This window comes from Saccopteryx bilineata, chromosome 3 (assembly GCF_036850765.1).
Source record: "Saccopteryx bilineata isolate mSacBil1 chromosome 3, mSacBil1_pri_phased_curated, whole genome shotgun sequence".
In the NCBI taxonomy this organism is placed as follows: domain Eukaryota; kingdom Metazoa; phylum Chordata; class Mammalia; order Chiroptera; family Emballonuridae; genus Saccopteryx; species Saccopteryx bilineata.
In genome coordinates this window covers 289,673,361-289,694,948 of record NC_089492.1, presented here as the reverse complement: position 1 = coordinate 289,694,948, position 21,588 = coordinate 289,673,361, and the positions used below count along the sequence as shown (strand labels likewise).

General features: G+C 58.1%; 1 protein-coding gene across 1 annotated transcript in view; it reads right to left on the bottom strand.

Moving 5' to 3' along the window:
• Nucleotides 1-1,840: 1,840 nt before the first annotated feature.
• Nucleotides 1,841-21,588, bottom strand: part of ACOT7 (acyl-CoA thioesterase 7) — an 87,814-nt gene continuing 68,066 nt past the window's right edge. The window contains exons 8-9 of the mRNA XM_066265184.1: nt 17,278-17,462; nt 1,841-2,224 (exon numbers count right to left, since the gene is read on the bottom strand). Of these exons, the coding sequence (XP_066121281.1) occupies nt 2,126-2,224; nt 17,278-17,462 (284 nt within the window). The 3' untranslated portion in view covers nt 1,841-2,125. The remainder of the gene's footprint in view (nt 2,225-17,277; nt 17,463-21,588) is intronic.

Genomic DNA, 21,588 nt, shown 5'->3' with positions numbered 1-21,588 from the left:
GAAGGTAGGCACTGCCCAGAACAAGACCCAAGCAAATGCAGCCAGTGCTGTCTGCAGGACTCCATAGCCTGGCTCCTGCCCCTGCCAACGCCATCTCCACCCCCTCGAGCAAATGGAGACTGAAGAGCAATTTCTCGGGAGCTCAGGGGTGCCTCAGAGTCAGTGCTCTGAGCCAAAGAAAGGTGTTGTATAGGAAGGCTCCATAATGAAGTGGGACTGGTGAAGGGAGAGCCATGTACTCCATGTGTGTGGCTTCAGGGTGGACAAGCCAACTTCCTGCCCTGGTGGCCCTGGTTATATGCAGGCCACCAGCAGTGGGAGGCTGGCACAGGGAGGCTGGTAATCAAGTGTGGCATTTCTAAGGCAAAGAGAAGATTCAGCCATCCAGAGCTTTGGGCCATGCTGCTGCCCCAGGCCTGAGGCTCCAAGAGCCACCCACCAGCCCTGCTTACCCACCGCAGCCTAACAGTGCCCCTGCCTGGGCTCAGCAGGCTCTGGGGATGGGTGGTAGGTGGTCCTCCCGTGGGCACCCTGGGCTCCTTGGGCTAAGTGCTTTGTTAGTCTGGGCTCCTCCCAGCTGCCCTGGGAGGTGAATTTTAGGTACTTAACTTTCCCAAAGCCACACAGAGGAGTGGCCAAACCAAGACTGAACTAGAGTCTGAGGCCAGGGCCTACCATCTTATGAGGAATGTAAGGCGCCCTGGGCCCCCGCCTTCCCCAGGAAATCCCAGAGCTCAGGCAGGTCCTGTGGGGCTGGCGTGGCAGGCTCTGGTTTCACAGTCCTTGGTTTGGACGGTCCAGGACTGCTTGTGGAGGCCTTACTGCTGCTAGCCCAGTGCACTACCAGGCTTCAGGGGGTTGGCACAGGGCGTGGGTGGAGCTGGGGAGACCCTCCAGCGGTTAAGGGGCACGGTGGGTTGCTGCAACCTCCTGTGATGAGCCGGTTCCCTCCCCCTGCTCCTAGGCATGAAATAACCCCATCAGCTGGGACTGGGGCCTAAGACAGATTCCGAAGCTCTTGGCCAATGTTTCTGCACATCTGGAGCTGGGTTCCTCTTGGAGCCAAGGGAGCCTGTGAGGCAGCTATTGGCGGCCAGTCTCCATCTCCAGGCTTTAGGGACAAGCCTGAGTGAGGAACGTTCCCCGGGCACCGCCACCAGCTGTGCTTGGTAGAGGGGTTTTCTCAGCTGTGGGTGGGGTTGGGGGCTGGTTCCTGTGGTGGCCTCGGCAGTTCACAGACACAGATGCACACACAAGTATGCACACAGGATGTACACACACACAAATGCAAACCCACCCAGCCTCACACTGGGGCCACTAACAGTGCCCCTCTGGCCACAGGCCATGCCAACAACACCCTGCTGGAAAGGTTGGGGAGATTTCCACATTAGACACAGGCTTCTGCACCAGCTGGGTGGTCCCCTCCCACAGAGCCCCTGCCTCTTGCTTCTGAGGAGAGCTGAGGGGTGGGGATGTTTCTAGTGGGCCGAGTCCAGCCCTTTCTGCACATCATACCTCTGACTCCCCTAAGCACCCACCCCCATCTACGAGAAGGCCACACAGGCTCTGCTGCCAGCCTGCATATGCCAGACAGAAAACAAGTGGGGCGCCACGTGGGGCCTTAGGGCCAGGCCGTGGGACCAGGGCCCCAGGGAAAGGGGTGTTCTCTGCCGTCAGCAAGTCATCAGGCAAACATGAGTGGGCACTGCTGTGCTTGAGGGTCTGGGGTACACCCAGGTTCCGACAGCTGGAGGGCTGGGGTCAGCAGGGGGGATAGGAAGAAGGCGGGGGGCGAGCCCACAGGAGCCCCCAAGACAAAAAGACCATCCCAGACTGAGGTCAGCCAAACAGCAGCTTTACTGTGGCGCTGCATCTTTACAGACCATACGGAGACCGGAGACCGCGGACTGCTCCCGGGCCCCGGGACAACACTGTGTAGCACGTACACTGGAATGATATAAATAATAAAGCTTTGGTGTACAGGTTTTCAGGAGTACAGGTGAACACTGTGAGACAAATACTGCACACAACACCAGCTCTCAGCGTGAAGTGGGTTTTGGCCAAGGGGTTAACTTCTAAGTGGTCAGGCGCTGGGGCTGCCCAGGCCCCAAGGCAGGGGTGGCGTCTAGGGCTGAGGCTCGGCCTGGCCCTGTCGTTTCGCCTTCATCTGCAGGTACCGCCCTTTGCCTTCCTCAAAGCGCTTCTTCTCGTCCTCGGTCTCGGGCTGTGGATCACACACAGAGACAGGCTGGTTAGAGACACGTGGAACTGGGGCTGTGGGCCCTATCCCAGCACTGCTGGTCTCCAGGGACTTCCTGGTATCCTGTCTGCCAGCCAAGAGGCCGCAAGGGGCTGGGGAGCTGCCCATGGCCGAGCTCGCTGTGGGGACAGCAGGAAGGAGGCCCTGTAGGGCTGCAGGGACACAGACAACAGGGGAATGGCCGGGCCCTGTGGCAGCCCGCATCACCTTCCATGGCAGGGGAATCCCACGCTGGGTGCCTCTCGGGCAGTGAACTTCACTGGAGACGTGGTGTCTGAAACAAGGGCATGAAGGCCTACAGCAGAGCCAAGCAAGAGGCTGGCGCCCCACATCTGCTCTATTCCTAAGAAAGTCAGCTGCTCACAGTCTCTGCCCTGAAGGACGGTGGGGACGAGCACTGTGCTGGCCATGTGACCTCAAGGAGGCTGGTTCACTGGAAGCAACAGTGAACACTGTGGGCAGGGAGCCCTGGACAGTGTGGATGCCCAGGAAGTGTCACCTTCGTCTCCATCTCCCCTTCTCTGCTGCTTCTGAACTCTCAGCAACTTGAGAAGCAGGGTCCTCGCATCGAGGGGAGGAGCCAGCTGACCAGGCTGGATGTGGCCAAGGCTGGGTCTTTCTGGGAAGGGTGCTGGTTCACGCCTGCTGACCAGGGCCAGCACGCACTCAAGAGGGGCCTGGCTGCTCAGTGGTGTGACCCCCATACAGAGGTCACCATGACAGCATCCGATGGTCTCTCCTGGGGCCCCCTGTCCCGCCGCGGAGCTCTCTGCTGCCTGCCAGGCTGGGGATGTAGGTTTACAGAGCCATGCAAATCCCTCTGGGGTGACATTTCCTTGCGACACTTTGAGGGTGTCTGAAAGCCAAAGAAATGGGGCAGCTGCCCTTCAGCCACAATGACACCAGGCCCCAGCAGCTATTTTTAGGCCCAAGTGTTTTACAGACTAATGGTATATTGGCAAAAGAGAGAGCAAGCAGCTGAGGATGTAATGTCAGGTTAGACCAAATATCCTCTTAGCCTTCTCAGAAATCGTTCTCCAAACGCCACCAGGTGTAAACTGTCAAAGCCTGGTGGCTTGGAACCAAAGGAGCTCGGATATCTCAAGATGAGGAACGTGCTCCTTACGGGGGCTCTGCTGCCCGTTTGAAGAATCTCTGGAGATGTGTGGAAAACAGTGGATTTTCTAAGATGCTTTATTGAAGAAGGTGCCGGTGTCATCTCTGGCTTTTTTTTTAAGTGAAATTTGAGGTTCTGCAATTTAACCTGAAACAGGCAAAGGGAAACAAAATGTTCTGCCTTGTAGGCAGTCTAAGGGGGCAAGACTGGACTTGGAGCCCAGCCCCTGCTGTTGAAAGCGCCCCAAAAGGACAAGGCCACATCCTGCTGGCACGGCCGAAGGCCTCCATGCATACCAGGCAGAATGTGCTAGAGCAGGGCTTCTCCAGCCTGGGACCCTGTGAATGCACCCTGATCCCGTGGTCTGGGGCTGAGACTCAGTTCTAATATGTATCCAGACAATGCAATACTGCTGGTCCATGGACCACTCTGAGTAGCAGTCCTTCCCCTTTCCATCCATTCCTACCCCAAACTGGGAACAGCCAACATGGCCAAGAATGCAAGGTCAAGGTCACTAGGCCAGGACAGCAAGGAACTTGCTTGTGTGGCTTCCACCCGTCCACAGCAGCCCGAGGCCTTGGGTCAGTGGAGCAGCATGGCTGGCCCTCCCTTAGGGGGAGAAAAGGCTGCAGTCGGACTTCCCACCTGCCTCACAGAGGACCCCATTGGGGTCCCGGAGCAGAGAAGTGGGGATCGGGGCCTGGCAGAGAGCAAGAGAGCCGGACCACAAGCTAAGGTTCCTCCTGGCTCTGAGAGCCCAGTGCCCTCTGCGCAGGTTCATAGCAGCTGGGCCTCCCTTCAGCGGCTGGAGTTTCCATCCCTGGAGCTGGGGAAGAAGGCAGGAGGCTTGGGAGGAAAAAGGCTTCCCAGAAGGAAGAGTGTGGGTGACGCACTGGGGGTGACAGCTGCTGGCCCTCTGCCAAGCCCATGGCATTCCCGGACACTGGCAAATGTGGCATTCCAGCAAGGAACTTTGTCCCCAAGTCCCCGGGTCACCAGCGAGGTGCTCTGTGGCTCAGGAAGCTGGGAGGGGGCCCAGGGAGGCCCTGTGGAGCCGATGGCATGAGCTTAGGCGCTATTAGCGGGATGCCCTGGACGGCAAGCAGGAACCACCTAAGGCCAGGACCCCGGGGAGAAGGCAGCCGGCATGAGGCGAAGGAAGGGCTGCCAGGTCGGGGGCCACCAGGGAGCAGCCTCACCCTCTGCAAGCAGTACTCTGTCTGTTTGTCTGCCTCTGTCCATCTGTCCACACCATCCACTTTGGTTCTTTCCCCTGAGAACGTGCATCACCATTTCATGTGTGTGAACGCTTATTGCAAACCTGCAGCAGATGTCCTTGACGCTGAATGGGGCAAGAAGACTTTCTGAGGGTCTGTGGCCAAATCAGTTTGGGAACCTGCACGCTAATGGGCCTCTCACAATAAACAATGCCCACTGGGTCATGGTTCTGAAAATCTATTTTTTTTAGGTGAGAGGAGGGGAGACAGACTCCTGCATGCACCCCGACTGGGATTCACCCGGCCCCCCCATCTGGGGCCAAAGCTCAAGTACTGAGCTACTTTTTAGGGCCTGAAGCTTATGTGCTCCGACCAAGCTATCCTCAGAGGCCAGGGCCACACTCAAAACCAATCGAGCCATTGGCTGTGGGAGGGGAAGAGGGAGAAGGGGGAGAAGGAAGTGGCTAGAAGCAGATGGTTGCTTCTTCTGTGTGCCCTGACTGGGAATCGAACCTGAAACATCTGTATGCTGGACTGCCGTTCTATCCACTGAGCGACATGCCAGGGCCTGAAAATCTTGAAGTAAGATAAATCTGTATAACTTTATTTAACCTGGGCTTTCCTAAACCGATTTGGCCAGGGACCGCTTTCCTAAGGAACCCCTTCTTGGGGATGGCCAAATGAGAAGTGCTGTCCATAAGCTCCGGCCATCTGCTTGCCTGTCCACCCTCAGAGCTGGCCTGGACGGACAGTGACCAGACTTGCCAGCCTCCAGAATGGGGCACTTCTGATACAGGCCAGCAGAGCGAGGCCAGGGACAAGCCAGTCTACCTGGGAGCCCATCACATCACACACCCTTTTCCTGGAATGGCCTCTTCACTCGGCCCCCAGCCCAGCCTGGACTCCCCTCCAGGGCCAGCGCTGGGGGGACCAGCCCGCCTGGTTTGGATTGTGAGGCCCCATAGGCTCCCCAACATTCCTATTTGGCAAAACGGGCCAGTATCCACTCTGCAGGGTTGCTGTGAGGACCGCGGTCTTTCTGGCTGTCCCCGCTGAGCACCAGGCATTACGAACCAGCACATAGGAAGAAGCCTGGCACAAAGGCCTGCACACAAGTCTGTCTGCAACGTGAAATGTCTGGAGCAGGCAAGTCCAGGCAGCACATCCTGGTGGCCGCAGGCTGGGGAAGGGTGATTGATGGCTGGGAGTGTGGGGCTTTCATGGTGATGGGATGTTACATAATTGATTGCGGTGACGGCAGCACAACTCTGCGGCTACACCAAAACCCACCGACTGCTCTCGGCAAACGGCACAACTGCACAGCACACGATTCTGAATCGGCAAAGCTGTGCTAAACCAGGCCACCACGAAGGTGAGAGCACTCCCCTCAGTTTACAGAATGTCGGAAGGGTCAGGGTGGCAGCACCCATGCCCGAACCCTGGCACACGGGAGGAGGGTGGAGGAAACACTTGCTCAATAAAACAAGCACCGTCTGCCCCACAGCGCGGCTAGGGCTCCCTCCTGCCCCCCCGCCTCCCCCAGGCACACGACACCTCTGCACACAGGGCACCATCTGCGGACACCGGCGTCAAGCCTCTGGCCAACAGCACACGGAACCTGGGCAGTTACACATGTGCAGGGAGGTGACAACGTGGCCTAAAGATGAGCACAGCAGAGTTGGGGTTCCAAGGGCCAGGAGGGGTTCCCGAGAAGGTTCTGATCCACAGGCGTTCAGTCCCTAGGGTCCTCTGTTGACAGCAAATGGCAGAGCCAGGGCCTCTGGAGGAGAGAGAGCCACCCTGGGAATGGCCTCCTTGGGAAGGAGCAGAGGGCATGTCTCAGGAAGGAGCGGCCCCAGGGCAGACCCTCGTTGAATCCTTTCACCCTGTGCCTGTTTCCTCATCGGTCAAGTGCGAGAGTCCGTCTCTCCTGGTCTGTGTGGGTTTAAGGACCAGATAGAGTGCCTGTGCCGTCCCCAGCTGGAGGCTTCAGCACGTGCTGCCCCGGTTAGCTGACAGGTGATCTGCCACTGGGGTGACCTCTGGGTCCCGGGGGTCTCCCAGCATGAGGGGAACGCTGCATTTATAAGCAAGAGCCTGACTCTGGGCATGCTGGTCCTGCAGCAGCCAGGAGGGAGGCCGGAGCCCTGGCCGGGTCTCTGTGGCGTAAAGGGCTGCCCAGGCTGCGCTGGCCAGAGTCCAGCCCACCAATAAGAATAAGCCAATGACAAAGAGCCCTATCTCTCAGAGACACACTTGAAATGCATGGAGGTGATGATGTGATCTGGGACTTGCTTCCAAGGAGCCGGGTGGGGAAGTGGGGAAGGTTGGTCCTGCACTGATAATGACATAGGAATTGTTTCTTTGTTTTACTTTTGTGTATATTAGAAATTTCTATAGTGAGAAAGAAAAATAGACTAGATCCTGAGGGCAGCTGCAGCCCTAGGAAATCAGGCCCTCCCTGTCCCTGGGCACAAAGGACACACACTTCAGGAGTGAGGAGTGGGTGGGGGGCACATCCCTATGGGAACACTAATATCTGGCAGCCAGGGGAGCAGAGCGACAGGCCCTGGTGCCTGTCAGGGTCATGCCCGTGCGGGTGGGCACCTTGCTTATCCCCCTTGTCCCACCTGAAGTGCTGCTGTGACGACTCAGCCTGGCGAAGCTTTCCCGAGTGTGTCCTCCGGTCAGGCCCGGAGCCCAGCCCTCCATCAATTACCCAGCCCCGCCACCAACAGGCCACCCAGAGTCCCACAATGTGTGCCCCCAAGGTTCTGGGGGCACCTCTCACTAGAGGAGCAGCTGGGGCCGGAGTGTAGGCGCCAAGCATGGTAAGTTCTCTTGTCTGCTCAGAAGGAGGTGCGGCCGGCACCCAGCCTGGGCCTGATGTTGCTCGTTGCATCTCTGATGCTTAGCACCCTGCCTCCCGCTCCTCTGCCAGGCCCTGCCCTCAGGCGGGACTGAGGCTGTGGCTGCTGGCAAGGCCTGGGAGGAGGGAGCCGGCTGAGGGTTCATCTCTCTCTTTGTCTCTGGCAACGGGGCACAGGCTGAATGTTCCGCGCTCCAGAAGCCCGGCCAGGCCACAGAGCAGGGCTCGGATGACGTCAGGGCACCAAGAACCCACCCTAGGAGGGCTGCCACCTCAAGAGGCTGACGACCTTCCTCACTTGGCTGTCCTGGAAGGTGTCCAGCCAGGCCAGTCTATGAAGACGGTCACGGGCAGCAAGGCTCCTGCGAACCCCTGGGAAGTGGAAGCAAGCACACGCTGAGAGTAAACAGCCCTGCTGGCCAAGTGACTAAGGGGCCACCACTTCCCCGCTGGGCATGGAGCTGACTAGGAGACAGATGGCTCCCTGCACACGGCCCCACCCACAGCCAGCTGCCGCCTCCTCGCAGCCCATCTTCCTCCACCCAGCAAAGTAAATAAATACATAAGTTGTTGGCTGTTGCTGTTTTCAGTAGTGGGCTGCTGGTGGCGCGGGGAGGGGGAAGAGCAAGAGCTTCCATGGGAAGTGACTTTCTTTCAAGTGCCTGAAGCTGAGGGCAGGGAGCAGGGCTGGGGACCACCAGCAGTTGCCTCCCAGCAGTCCTCCTGCATCCACAGTCCACAGCCTCGGGAGGCTCCCTGCACACATGCCGGGGAGAAGGGAGGGGGCAGCATGGGACAGAGACAGTGGAGGACACAGCTCTGGGTCAGAGGGACCTGGCTGTGTGGCCTCAGGGATGCTGCCACTTTCCCAAGGGCAGTAGCTTCCACCTGTAAAATGGGAACTCAAGCAGGTGACACGGCGAGGTGCCTTCTGCAGTGCCCGCACAGGTGGGCTCCTCATGCCATTGTGCATGTGCGTGTGTGCGTACGCATCAGTGTGCCCTTGTCTCATACCACAGCACAGCTGTGGGAGGACGGTGGGCAGCTCTGAGGGTCATCTTAAGGTGCAGGGCCTCTGGAGCCTCACACCCAGGCTCAGGGACAGGAGGGTGCGGGGAGGGTCCCAGCATAGCAGGAGGAAAGTGTCCTTGCCCCTCTGCTCAGGGGCCCTCCCCTGGCTGCAGGGGCCTCCAGCCTGCCTCTTTCCCCCCTCCTCTCACTCTTCCTGCCAACTGCTGTCTTCTGGGCTCCCTTCCACTGGGGGCGTTGGGGGGAGCCTGCGGCTCTCAGAGCCTAACAGTGCAAACCAAATGTTTTCCATTTTCCGTGCTTTGAGAACACACATTTGGAACTTGGCACAGAAAGTGAGTGACTAAGTTCCACCCTCGGTAAAATCAATAGCTTGTCCTTTTTGTAATTAACAAATGTCTGGTGTGAAGAGGGTTTCCAGTGGTGACATAACAACTTCCTGTGTGCCAGAGGGACCCAGGCCTTCCTAATTAGGCAGCCACACAGCACACCCTCTCTCATCTTCATAATGGAGGCAAGAGGCACCTTGGGACACTCACACAGGCAGTGAAGAGGTCTTCTGATTACTGGGGCCCCTCAGCGGGGCCTGGTGAGGGCAGTGTTCACGGCCAGGCAAGGACAGGCTAGGCTCCCAGGACCCATGGGGCTCCCAAGCAGCTGCGGCCTCAAGTGCAGTTCCTCCCTGGGACCCTGAGCTCAGTGGGTCTGGGCCAGGCCCCGGGAAGCCCCTGTCATGGGGGCAGCCCAGGACCTCACTGTCCTGTTTGCTCTCAGCGGCCGCAGGCTGGACTCAGGAAACCCTCAGCGCGCCTACATGGGGTGATACCGGGGCAGCCTCCAGCAGAGAGATGTCTCCAATGACAAGAGGGGCTCCGCTCACCAGCAGCCCCAGCTCAGCCTGCAAACCACCACCCTCCAGTGCGGCTCTGAAAGTGTCCCGAGTGAGGGCCCTATGAGGGCTGGGGACAGGGCAGGGAGCTTGGGCACCGCCCAAGGAAAGGCAGTGAAGGGGGAGACTTTGTTCTTTTGACAAGAGGAACCAGGATTTGGTCACGTCCTGTGGGCCTCTCAGCGGTTTCTCCCACAGACCCTGCATGTCTGGTCACGGCACTCTCCTCTGTGTGACTGTGTTGACATGGCCGTCCCTGCTGGACAACAATACTAAAGGTCCTAACTGCCATTTGCTGAGCGCTTCCCACGGGCCGGTCCAGGGCCCCGCCGCGCTCTCAAGCATCTCTGGCCCCGCAAGCTCATGCTTTGCCGCGACCGTCTTTCTTGCCCTGTCTGAGGCCAGCACTGTGCCTGGGACATGAGAGGGGGTGTGAGAAGCACTTGCTGAATGAATAGTGATCAAACAAATGAAGATCAAAGTAAGAAAGCCTTAATTCCACATTGGTGTGGGTCTGGGTTAACAGTTCCAGATGGTTTCTGCTCAATGGACACACGTTCAGGCATCGCCCATCCCCACCGCCCAGAAACGGCACTGAGCTCGGAGCAGCCTGTTTTTCACCCCAGGACACAGCAGGCACAATCTTGCCCTGCTGGGAAACCCGCTCTAAGCCCGAAGGTCTTCACTGGCCTCTCCCCCGACCCCTCTCTCGCCCTCCACAGCTGCCGCAGTGGGGCAGGGATGCCCTGACTCCGGGGAGGACCCTCTTCCTGCTGCACCCTCTGCCGGTGCTGCCCATGCCCCCCCCCACCCCGTAGCCATCTTCCTGCACCACCCAGGGTCAGCCTAACAATGCCCCTGAGAGCCGGCCTCCGGGTCTTCATGTTCTGGAGAAATCAAAATAGTGAGGAGTGGCATGGATTTGCAGACACATCACAGAGGCAACAAGAAGCCAACAGTCCTGTGCAACCTCTACTGTTCAGTGAGAAAAGGTGCCGTCATTGCGATGTGCCGTCTCTTCCAGAGCGCTTGCTATTGAACACTAACTGGTGGTGGTCAAAGCACTGGCAGTTCCGGCAAAGAGGCCAGTGTGGAGACAGGTGGATTTTCAGAGGAGGCCTGCAGACTGGACTAGTTAAGATGCTCAAAGGCAGAGTCCAGGCTCCTGGTAGAGTGAGGGTGAGAGCCAGACTGGGGGAGCACAGGCTCTCATCCATGCACCGAGGCACCCACACCTGGTGCATGGGAGGTGACTCACGGGCCACTGGGAGGGCATTAGCACCAACCATTCAGGTGGCAGGAGCAGCACAGGATTCTGGCATTCTCTCATCACAAGGCAGAGTCTCTGCTTGGCACCCAGGGAGCGAGAACACTGGTCAGGAAGCATCAGGACTCTCCCGTCCCTGACTCTCCCGGGGACTGGCAGCAGGGACAGGCAGGACCACAGCTACCCTTGCTAATTGGGCTCCCCAGCCTTCCAGGAATGGACACGTCAATCTTGCCGTTCTCCGGGATATATGAATTTCTTGTTAGGGAGCAGTTAAATGTAACTCCAGCCCACAGAGTGTCCAGGACACTGAGGCGTGGAGCTGCCTGGGCCCCGGCCCCTGACAAGGCCTGTATGAGGACCCACTTTCCACATCTTGGGGGTGGGATATTGGGTGTGCAGAGCTGGCCTGACTGTATGGCCAGGAGCAGTTGGGCCTCCTTGGCTGCTGAGGCTTTATCTGAGGAATGGGACCCTCAGGAGGACCCCGGGCCCTCTGCCATGTGCCCAGCTCCAGCCCGAGACCTGGGGAATGTGGCACTGACTGTGCCTCCTCTTCAGGGCCAAGGAACGTGGAGGCTCCCAGTTAGACTGCCACAGAGATAGTGTGTGGAGGAACCGCAGAGAGCAACCGCCAGCACGTGGTGGCCCCAGCAGGGAAACTGAGGCTGAGACATGAAGGGGCCAGTCACAGCCAGGGGCTCAGGGTCCTGCAGTAGGTCCTTGGCCAGAGGTGACCATTTGGCTTTGGGCAAGTCACCTCCCCTCTCTGTGCCGCGGTCACCTATCTGCAGGATGCAGACACCACAGCGCAGAAGCAGCTGGCGGTCTGAACACCCAGCTCTCCGTGACCAGCTGTTGGTCTCACACTTGGGATACCCACCCTGCCAGCGCCTCCCAGGAGACTGGGAACGGTCACGGCAGGCAGGCCGACCTTGTGAGTGGGCACTCAGATAACCACGCCAACGACCCGACCCTGAAGCCTCCCCAAGGTGGGGACCTGATGTCACCGTGGGAGCCCTCGATGCTGACAAGGCACGGGAGTGTGGTACGGCGGTGACCCTGGTGGCACACCGCTGACTCCCAGGGAGCCTCTCTCTAAGGGGAGTGCAGGCGGTGATGGCGGAGACTTGACTCGGGGTGCTGAGCACACAACACAGTACAGATGACGTGCTGGAGAACTGCGCCTCACACCTGTGTAATTATGTGAACTCATATCAGCCCAATAAATTCAATAAAAAACATGAGAAAAAATACGAGAGTGATAGTAGGGCTGCATCCCCGATTTCTTCACTGCCTTCCATTTTAATCCAGAAAACAGTCATCAGGCCGACGACTGAGCCTCTGGGTCTCGGCCCCTGTCCCCTAAGTGTCACTGTCCATGGGGAGCCAGGGGGAGGGCCTGTGCGCCAGCTGGGCCAGCTCACGCTGGAGGATGGTTTTCTGTGAGCAAAGCAAGACTGCTTCACAAAGACTCTGCCCACGTGGCATGGCTCATTGGGAACAAATGATCCACGAAAGCTGCTGTTTTTCAAACCCTGAGTCCACCGCATGCTTGAGAGGAGTTCCGGCTCCTTCGACATCAAGCGCGGGGAGTGGCCCAGCCCCTCCCCCCCCCCATGCCAGGCCAGGACAGGGCACCTCTGTCCTCACACAGCCCCCTGGGACCTTCAGAAGCTACACAGCCATGTCTGACTGGGGACAGGATGTAGATGCTGCATCCAGGATGACACTTGCTTTGGCTTCAACACAGACACAATTTGATTCTCACATTTCTGGAGACACACTGGCTTCCCACACCTGGGCCGGAAAAAAATCACCCAATAGCAGTGCCAGGTCCCCAGGGAGCCTCCACTTTCCGGCCCTGGTCAGGGGTCTGGGGCTTGTCCCCCACGCTGAGGTCAGAGGGAATGGCTACAGGGAGGCTTCAGAGGGAGGCAGGGCGGCGGAGCCTGGGTCTGGTGTCCAGCCAGCAGCCGGGCTCCGTGCGCCACGTCCACCTCTTCTAACAATTAGCCTGGAAAGAGCCAGCAGCACAGGACGCGGTACCCGCCCGCCCCAGCATAAAATATTCATCAAGAAATACTCTAAACGGCAAGGCTGCTGCTTCCGAGTCAGCGGCCTGGGGACGACAGCTAAAAATAGACGGGAGGTTGAAGAACTGCTGACAGCGGGGGAGGCAGGGGGTGGAGGGCTGGGTGCCGCTGGCACGCGCACGGGGCCATGCGCAGCATGTGTGCTTTGAGACACACGACACCGTGGCGGCAGTGGGGACCGGGCTGGAGTGAAAACCCAGCTCCGAGGAGTGGACCCACCCTCCCCAGAAGCTATTTTTATCAACACCAGTGGGCCCAGGCCACCTCAGCAGAGAATCAAAGACCATCTTTAATTGGTGAGAAACTACAGCCTGGACTGACACCAGGCTGGCCAGCAGAAAGGTGTGGTCACTGCCAAGTGCTGGTCCTGAAACCTGAGGGATTCCGCCACCATTGCCTTCCTCCGAGCAGGTGTCATTCTGCTCACCCCATCAGCCCTGCCCTCTGGGCCCCAGCACCCTCTCCTCAGTCACACACACTGGCCCAGCCCCAGGACTGCTCCCCAGCTCCATGGAGGACACAAGTCCCCCCTAAAGGGCTCCTTGGCTGCAGGCCACTTCATGGGAGACCAGCCCCTGGGGTGCCAAGGCCTTCCTCCCAGAGTCCACAGACGCTGACCCTCCGGGCCGCAGCACCAGCGTCCCCAGCTGGCTTAGTTCTGGGAAGTGTCACAGTAGCTGTGGTGGCGCTGGACTCCCAGATGGCAGCACCTCATGGCTGCGGCCAGCCCTGCAGACCCAGTCGGGGACGCCTTCGATTGCCTTGCTCAGTAGAAGCCTTTCCAAAACGAAGACATCACAGCCCCTGGTTACCTTGGTCTTTGCCCATTTGGGGGTCTGCAGGCCTCCCCTGTCAGCTGGGCGGCCCCAGGCGCCTGTCGGCCCCTCCTCTCCTGCCTGCATCAGCAGCTCCTTCCACCCGGGAGTCCTGAGAAATGGCTCCCTCTCTCCTCAACTCCAGGCCAAACAATCGCACCCTCTCACCTCCTTAAAGGGACCTATTTAAGTTGCAATGCTCTCCCTGAAAACACCCACCCCACCGCCTGCTTTGACATCTAACACGCTCTTTTGCTACTTGTTACTGCCTCTCCCTCCAGCAGGGCGGCAGCACCAGTGAGGATGGTCAGAGGACATAAACCAGCTCACAGGACCCTCATCCCCTTTGTGGCATAAACGGATACGGACACCGAGGCCCACGGAAGCACTGCCTGGGATCAAACTAGTACCTGTGGGCCCGGTAGCATGTGCAGGGTCCACACACTGAGGGGAGGGGCCTAAGGGTGGGTGGGGCCTGCAGCTGCCACTCCAACTGTCGGGGTGGAGCTGTGGCTGGAGAGGTGAGCCAGCCTGTGACCACTCCCAGGATTTCCCTGAACTCCACTCTACACAGGCGTCCTACTGTCATGCCCTGGGCTGGGGCTGGACACTTAACTGATGTGCATGCACTAGACCACCTCAGACAGTGCCTGATGCCTACAGACAGCTCAGAGTAGCAGGTCAGTGGCGCGGCGGCAGCAATGAGGCTTCACTCAGAGTGGTTAGGGAAGGCCCTCCAAGGAGGAAATGTCTCAGAAGCAGGGGAAGAAGCTGGGTTGGTGGTGGTCTAAGAAAACATGTCCAGGCAGAAGAGCATGAGCAAAGGCCCTGAGGCAGGGAGGAGTTTGGGGTTGAGGAGCAGAGGACCCGTGACAAGGGCGGTTTAGGTGGGAGAGGGGATGAATCTGATTCTGTTTAACAGAGCCAATGGCTCAGTGCAGAGTTGGATGGGGGGCCGCAGGCATGGAGGACGGAGGACAGCTCTGGGCTGAGGGGACCCAGCAGCAGGGTCAGGGCCTATAGACACTGGGTGCCGGGCTGAGTGGGAGACAGGAGCCAGCCAGGTTCCCAGACTCCCCAAGGGATAGAACATGAGGAGGAATGGAATTTTTTCTCGGGGGAGGGATGGGGGAAATGAGCTCAGCGTGTGATAAATCATGTCTGAGGTGTGGCAGAGGTCCGGGGAGAGAGACAGAGCTGGCACAGTAGGTGCTGGAGTGAACAGACAAGGCACGGAGCCTGGACCCAACCGCCCAAGTTGGGGAAGGGTGCAGGTCAGCACCTGTCAGAGCCTCATGTGTAGGGGGTCTGAGGGTGGCCGTCTGGGCAGGGCAGAGTCCTGGGTCAAGGGCGCGCAGACCTCACTGAGGCTGGGAGTCATGCCAGAACCAGGGAGGCCCAGCATGATGAAGTCGGAGAGTGTCCTGGGCCTGGCCACCCTGCGGGAGCCGGAGACCAGAAGGACTGGGGGGAGCAGGAAGAGGCCATGGATTCCAGTGTGTGGTGGGAACTGAGCATGCAGGACAGAGATGCTGGGGGTGGCCTCACTAACAGATGCTCCCAAGAGTCACTGGAAATGTAGAAAGAGATGGGACAAGGGTCTGGGAGAGAGTCCAGGCAAGTCTACACTGAGGGCCTAAGGGAACTGGCAAGGTTGGGAGAAGTGGTTCAAGTCCTAGAGAGATGTGGCTCAAAGGTCAAGGCTGGAGAGGTTGGAGGAAGACATGTGCACCAGCTGAGGGAACGGGGTGGGGCGGGGGCCACCTGCCAAGGCTGCTGAGTGGTGGTGGTGGGGGAGCCGCCTATGAGGCTGGCGCCTGTCCTGCCGCAAGGTAGGCCCCAAGATAGGCCCCGGGGAGGATGGAGGCTCAAGTAAGGAGTGCTGCATGGGGCTTCCCACCTGCCCCCCCAGGGGGGGACAAGGCTCCCACAAGGAAGCAGGTAAGGCTGCAGACACTGGGGAGGAGGGGAGGAGGCCAAGTGTGTGCTCCCAGCCTGACAGAGGAAATTGTGCCCCCCCAAACCCAAGTAGGGCAAAGCACTGACTTAGTGGGTCCGGCCACCAGACGGGATGGAGTAGCAGTGGACAAGTGATAGACTGGAAATGCAGTAAGCGCCTGTGGGCCTGAGGAAGACTCCTGGCTCTCTTCCTCTTTCCTACCAAGCTGGTTGAACCCTCTTGCCCTTCAACGCCAGGTTCACAGGCCTCCTCTGTGCGCCCCCGTCCCCAGGGTCTCAGGATTAGTTGACTCACTGGAGCCTCAAGGGCACCCATCCCAGCAAAGGTGGGGAGGGACAGGAGAGGGCCCTGCAGGTGGCTGAGGTGCCTCCAGCCACAACGGGGGCAGACGAGCATCTCCAAGGAGGCACCCCGAGGGCCTCAGTGGCCACTGAGAAACCATGTTCTCAGACCGGGCCAGCTGCAGAGTGGTCACCCCCAGCCACAGGAAGTAGCATGTGGAGGCCCTGTTCCCGCCTGTGGGAGGAAATGGATCCTAAGTGCAATGTGTCTGTTTGTACAGGTTGTCAGCACGTGCTTTTCTCCAGGGTGCACAAGCTCTGGTGGGGAGCAGACAGGCAGGGGCAACAGAGGCCCGAGGCCCTTCTGGAAGCAGGGCTGACTGCCTTAGGCCCCAGCCTGCGTGGTGGGCCGGCGGCTGCCACCAAAGACTCTGCCCAGCCCAGGCCGCTCTGCTCCCCCACCCTACAGAAGGCAGTGCTCTGACTGTGGCCGGGCCAGAGTTCTGTGTTCCTCCTGGCCCAGAAGAGCTGGCCCTAGTGACAGAGTCTGGTTCCAGGAGAAATCAGGAGCAGACCGAACAGAGGCTCTCTCCCCAGGACAAAAAGTCTGTGCCAGATCCAGACCCTGGTTCCTCATGACCACTTCCACAAGAGCCTCGGTGCTACTGGTCTGGGGCTGGTCCGGGCCTGCCTGCTCTGTAACGGGCGGGGCTGAGGGTAGCTGAGAGGAGCCAGTGGGAAGGCCTCCGTGAGGCTAATTATAAGACCATCATCAGATTTAGGGGAAATCTCTAGGGGTCTTTCCTCCCTTCATTCCACACACACTGAGCAATGCCTGCCAGCCAAGCATCCTCACCAACTTCCCTGTTCCCCCGCCTTGAACCCTCAGCTGCCTATGGTTCCCCTGTGGCCAGCACGCCCAGATGTCAGCCCAGTTGTCATCGGGATTCCAGCTCCTGAACCTCTAACACTGCCCCCACCCCGAGCCCCACTCAGGCTTCCCGGGCCCCGCCCACTCCAGTTTCCTAGGGCCCCGCCCACTCCTAGGCTGCACTACATCGCCTCCCAGCTGGAAGGTCACTGGCCAGGCACACTCCCCTACCCCTCCAAGCACCTCCCATCTCCTTCCTGACCAGACCAGGCCTTCTGCACAGTAGGACACGTATTTTCAGAGTGCAGGGGGCTGACAGGTCCACACCAGGAGCGCGCTTGGGAAGGATCCTGACCCCCAGTCCAGCATTTGCACAGCAGCAGGGTCCCGAGGCACTGAGCTTGCCCCTCAGAGGCAGTGCCGCCAATGAGGACCTCAAGAAAGGGCCTCTCACCCTGTCTCCTTGTCCCATCCCTATAAACCTCTGAGGACCCTCATGTTTGACCTGCACCACAGCCAAGGTCGCTGGTCACGTATGTGGCTAGACAGGGGCCCAACTGCCCAGGATGAGCGCATGTGACTTAGTTTCTCCAGGGAGCCACTCACCACGAGCTGGGGCACAGGCAGCGGCTTGCCCTCCGGGCCCAGGGACACGTAGGTGAAGAAGGCACTGGCAGCCCGGTAGCGCTTGAGCAGGTTGTCCACCACGGGGTCGGCGTCCACCAGGACCTCGATCTCCATGGACTTATTGCTCGTGAAGGTTATGCGGCCAGAGACGGTGATGACATATCCTGCGGAGCATGGACAGTGGTCAGGGAGACGAGGGCCGGACTGGGGAAGGCTTCAGAAATCAGCGTTACTGAGGACATCAGAAGACACCTGGTTAGGTAGCATGGATCGCTTTAATAACTATAGGACATTAAAACAACAGAACATTAGTGTTCACGATGGTTCATCTTTCTAGTGTAGTGAACACACACATACTTGCACCATTTATGGAAGAAGTTAAAGCTGAAGGGATCTTGGGGCCATCGCGTAGCCCCCTGCCCAAGGGTGGGTCTCCATCCCCTGGAAGGGGCACTGTCTGCTGAGAAAACGCCTCTGGTCACTCCTGCTCCTTGGGGTAGGCCCAAGCCACAGGCAGCCCTGTGGGAGCTGGCTCTACCCCTGATGGTCACATATGCAACCTGCACTGTCCATGGTGTGGCCTGGAGCCCCATGTGTCCAATGGAGCCCCATAGCTGCCCCACCATGCTGCACTGAGCACCATTAAACAAACCCCTTCCACTTCCCAGGCTCCCCCAAACTCCCTGGCCACGATGTTCCTCACGCTGTTCTGCAGGGCTCATGTGACTTGCTCAGGCCACGCTGCCACACTGACCATGGTCCCAGGTCCCCCTGGAGCTACAGTCTGCACTGCAGCCCATGCACACCAGCCACCCCTCCATCCAGGCAGGACCTCACCAGGCCCTCCTCTGAGCGATGGCCATCTGCCTTCTGAAGACGCACCTCACCTTGTCCCTGGTCAGAGGCCCTGGGTGCCTACTACCTCCTGCAGTCTCCCTGTGGATTACGACAAAGTCTAAAACCCCATGTTCCCAAAGCAGGGTCCCTGCATCCTCTGTCTCTCAACCTAACCCAACCTCTCTGCACTTTCCAGGCTCTGGGGGTTGTGACTATCCACCCTTCTAGTTGCTTCCTGACCTAAAGCTTCTCTCTGCCCCTCACCCTCCAGGTCACAAGCTCTTCCCTTGACTAAATCCTTCAATCTCATGGAGTCACGCTGGGGATGACATGAGTGAGCCAGGTGCCAAGCCCCGAGCCTGGTGGGTGCAGTCACCATCATCCTCAACAGTGACAGCATTGTTTTGGGCCATGAGGCAGCCCTAATCCTCAGGGGCTTCCAGGGAGGGGCAGACACCTGGCTGTGCTTCCAGCAACATGTGGCCAGACTCCTCCCACCCTCACCGTGGCCTCGCTCTGGGCTTGGCTCCAGGAAATGCCTGTCCGAGTCTGGGACATAATGCTAGGACGCAGTCCCTGCAAGGGGTGCTGCCTTGGGAGCCCGACGTCCTAGCTCCATGGAGATGAGCCCCACAGACATGTACAGAGAGACCCTGGGACACAGACAAGTTAGGGCTGCGTGGTGACTGTTAGGGGTGAGTGTGTGGGCAGGCTAGAAGTGGTAGCAGTTATTCTATGTTATAAAGTTCCAGAATGTTCCATGCCACAGTCAACTTTATACTTACAGGGAGCACTTCGGGTTGGACACAGCCATTTCTGGGGAAGGAAGGCCACATGGTCAACGACAAGTGGCATTACGTGAGTATAAAGGTACAGAGAGTCGCAAACAAAGCACCCAGGGCACACTCTGGGGTCCTCATAACAGCCACACCTGGGACTTAATCAGTTTCAAAGTAGGTCCCAGCCCTTCAATCACATTTCCAGCTTTTGACATCTTCCCGTAGCCTGACCGTCATTGTCAAAGCCTGTGACTTGCTAGAATAATGATGTCCCATTTCTGAGAGGAGATAGGCTGGGGTTTGGTCTGTGACGGAATTGTTTCTAGACTCTTAGGAAGGAATCATTATATTGGGCATCATCTGTGGCACTCAAGAGAGTTCTCTCTCTTTTTTTCAATTACAGTTGGCATTCAATGTTATTTTGTATGAGTTTCAGGTGTACAGAACAGTGGTTAGACAATTACAGTGTCCCCCCAATATTTCTGGTGCCCGCCTGGGACCACACGTAGCTTTCCAATGTTATTCACCGTGTTGAGGGCGCGCTCTTCTTGTTCTTGTGTCTAATGCTCACAGTCAGCCTAGTGTGTTGTTTGTAATACAATAGTTTTTGATTAAAGTTAGATGTTTAGGTTCCTAACCCTGAAGTCAATCATGAGCAGCCACGAGTGTGGCATGGCGGCAGAGGGGTGCTTACACGGGGACAAGGCAGAGGTGCCTTTCCAGGCATCCTTCAGACCAACAGCAGGTGTTCAGTCCCGGGACTGCTGTCCCCACAGCAGCGCCCTGAGGTCTCCTCTCGTGGGAAGGGCTTGCCCCTGCTTCCTGGCTGGTGTTCCCCGGGTCTTATGGTCATAGGTGAGAAGTGCTGGCCAGGCATGCGGGCAGCCTGATGGTCAGGAGGCAGACTCACTGTGGGGACCCTCAGGGATGACCCTGCCCCCACACGCTGACAGGGTGAGACAGGGTGGGGTAAAGGCAGAGCTCAGAAACGTGTGGGAATGCTACTTGCCTCTTCAGGGCAGGTGGGACAACAGCCCATTTCTGAGGACCAAAGAGGTCCATGTCCTAATCTCCAGACTTGTGAATTATGTGACCTGATATGACAAAGAGACTGTATGATGTGATCAAGTTAAAGATTTTAAAGTGGGAGATTAGCCTGGATGACCCAGCTGGGCCCCACGTCATCGCTAGGGTCCTCCTACATGGATGAGTGAGGCAGGAGGAGTGTGGGAGATGCTGTGCGGCTGACTGGGGAGCAGGAAAGGGGGCCACCAGCGAGCACTGGGGGCCTCTGAGGCTGGAAGGGGCATCAAACAGGTCCTCAGCCATAGCCCCGGGGGAACTGGCCTGCCGCACCTTGATTTTAGCCCATGCGACCCGCGTCAGACTTCTAACCTCCAGACTGTGAGGTGACAAATTTGAGTTGTTGAGCTACTGGATGTTTGATAAGTTGTTACAGCAACCATAGAACTTTTCCAGGTGGAAGCTAAACTGGAGAATTTTAATGTAGTTAGTTCCTTGTTTTTCTGGCTGTTACATTAAATTGTAAGGATAAGTCAGGAGTGCATTAAGTTATGGAGCTCAAAGAACATTTGAAAAATCTCAACCATGCATTTCTATTGCTGAATGTGACATTTCTTTTTCTTTTCTTTTTCCTCCCTTTTCTAAGTAAGAGGAGGGGAGATAGTGAGACACTCCTGCATGTGCCCTGACCAGGATCCACCCCACCTGGGGCCGATGCCCAAACCAACCGAGCCACTGGCTGCAGGAGGAGAAGGAGAGAAGCAGATGGTCAGTTCTCCTGTGTGTTCTAACCAGGAATTGAACCTGGGACATCCATACACTGGGTCGATGCTCTATCCACTAAGCCACAGCTAGGGCCGACATTTCTTTGTAAGTTCTGTCAGTCTCTTACTCGGTGCTGGTGCCAATTCTCTGATTCCCAACTGAGTTTGGGAGTTGGACCTAAAACTAAATTCCTCTGAGTTCCACAAAAAAGCAGAGCCTGTGAGCACTACCAAGAAGCTGGCCCAGGCTGGTGAGTCCCAACGCGGCCCCAACGTCTGAGGGCGCTCACTGTGCGGATGAGTGCTGACCTTGAGTTTACAGGCAGAGGGGCTTCATGGGACGGCTCGGCACGCAGGTCCCGATGAGTTTGGGCAGTCACGGGGCAGTGTCACCATGACCGAGTGCCTTCCTCACAGGATTTACTGGGGCTTAAGAAAATTCCTCTTGGAGCATCTTGGCAGCCATGCCCAACACTGGGACATGGGCATTGAGCCCACGGCCCGGAGACCACCCTGCCCAACAGAACACTCTGCGGGGGTAGAAAGTTGTCTGCACTGCACCACACAGTAGCCACTGGCCACGTGTGCCCACTGAGCACCAGAAATGTGGTGGGTGCTACTGAGAAAAGGCACATTTGATTTCACTTACTTTAAGCCTACAGGCAGAGACTGAGCTGTCTGAACTCAGCAGGAGAGCCCTGGGCGGAGGCCAGTGAAAGGGACAGAGCAGGGCATGGCCACCATTGGGGCTAGATGCCATGGCCTGTGAGAACCCTCAGCAATGCTTTTGGGCCACTGTAGGAAACCATGAGGTTCACGCACAGCTGCGTGGGGCACAGCCGCCACTGGGCAGCCCAGGACAAGCATCAAAGATGGACCTGTGAGGC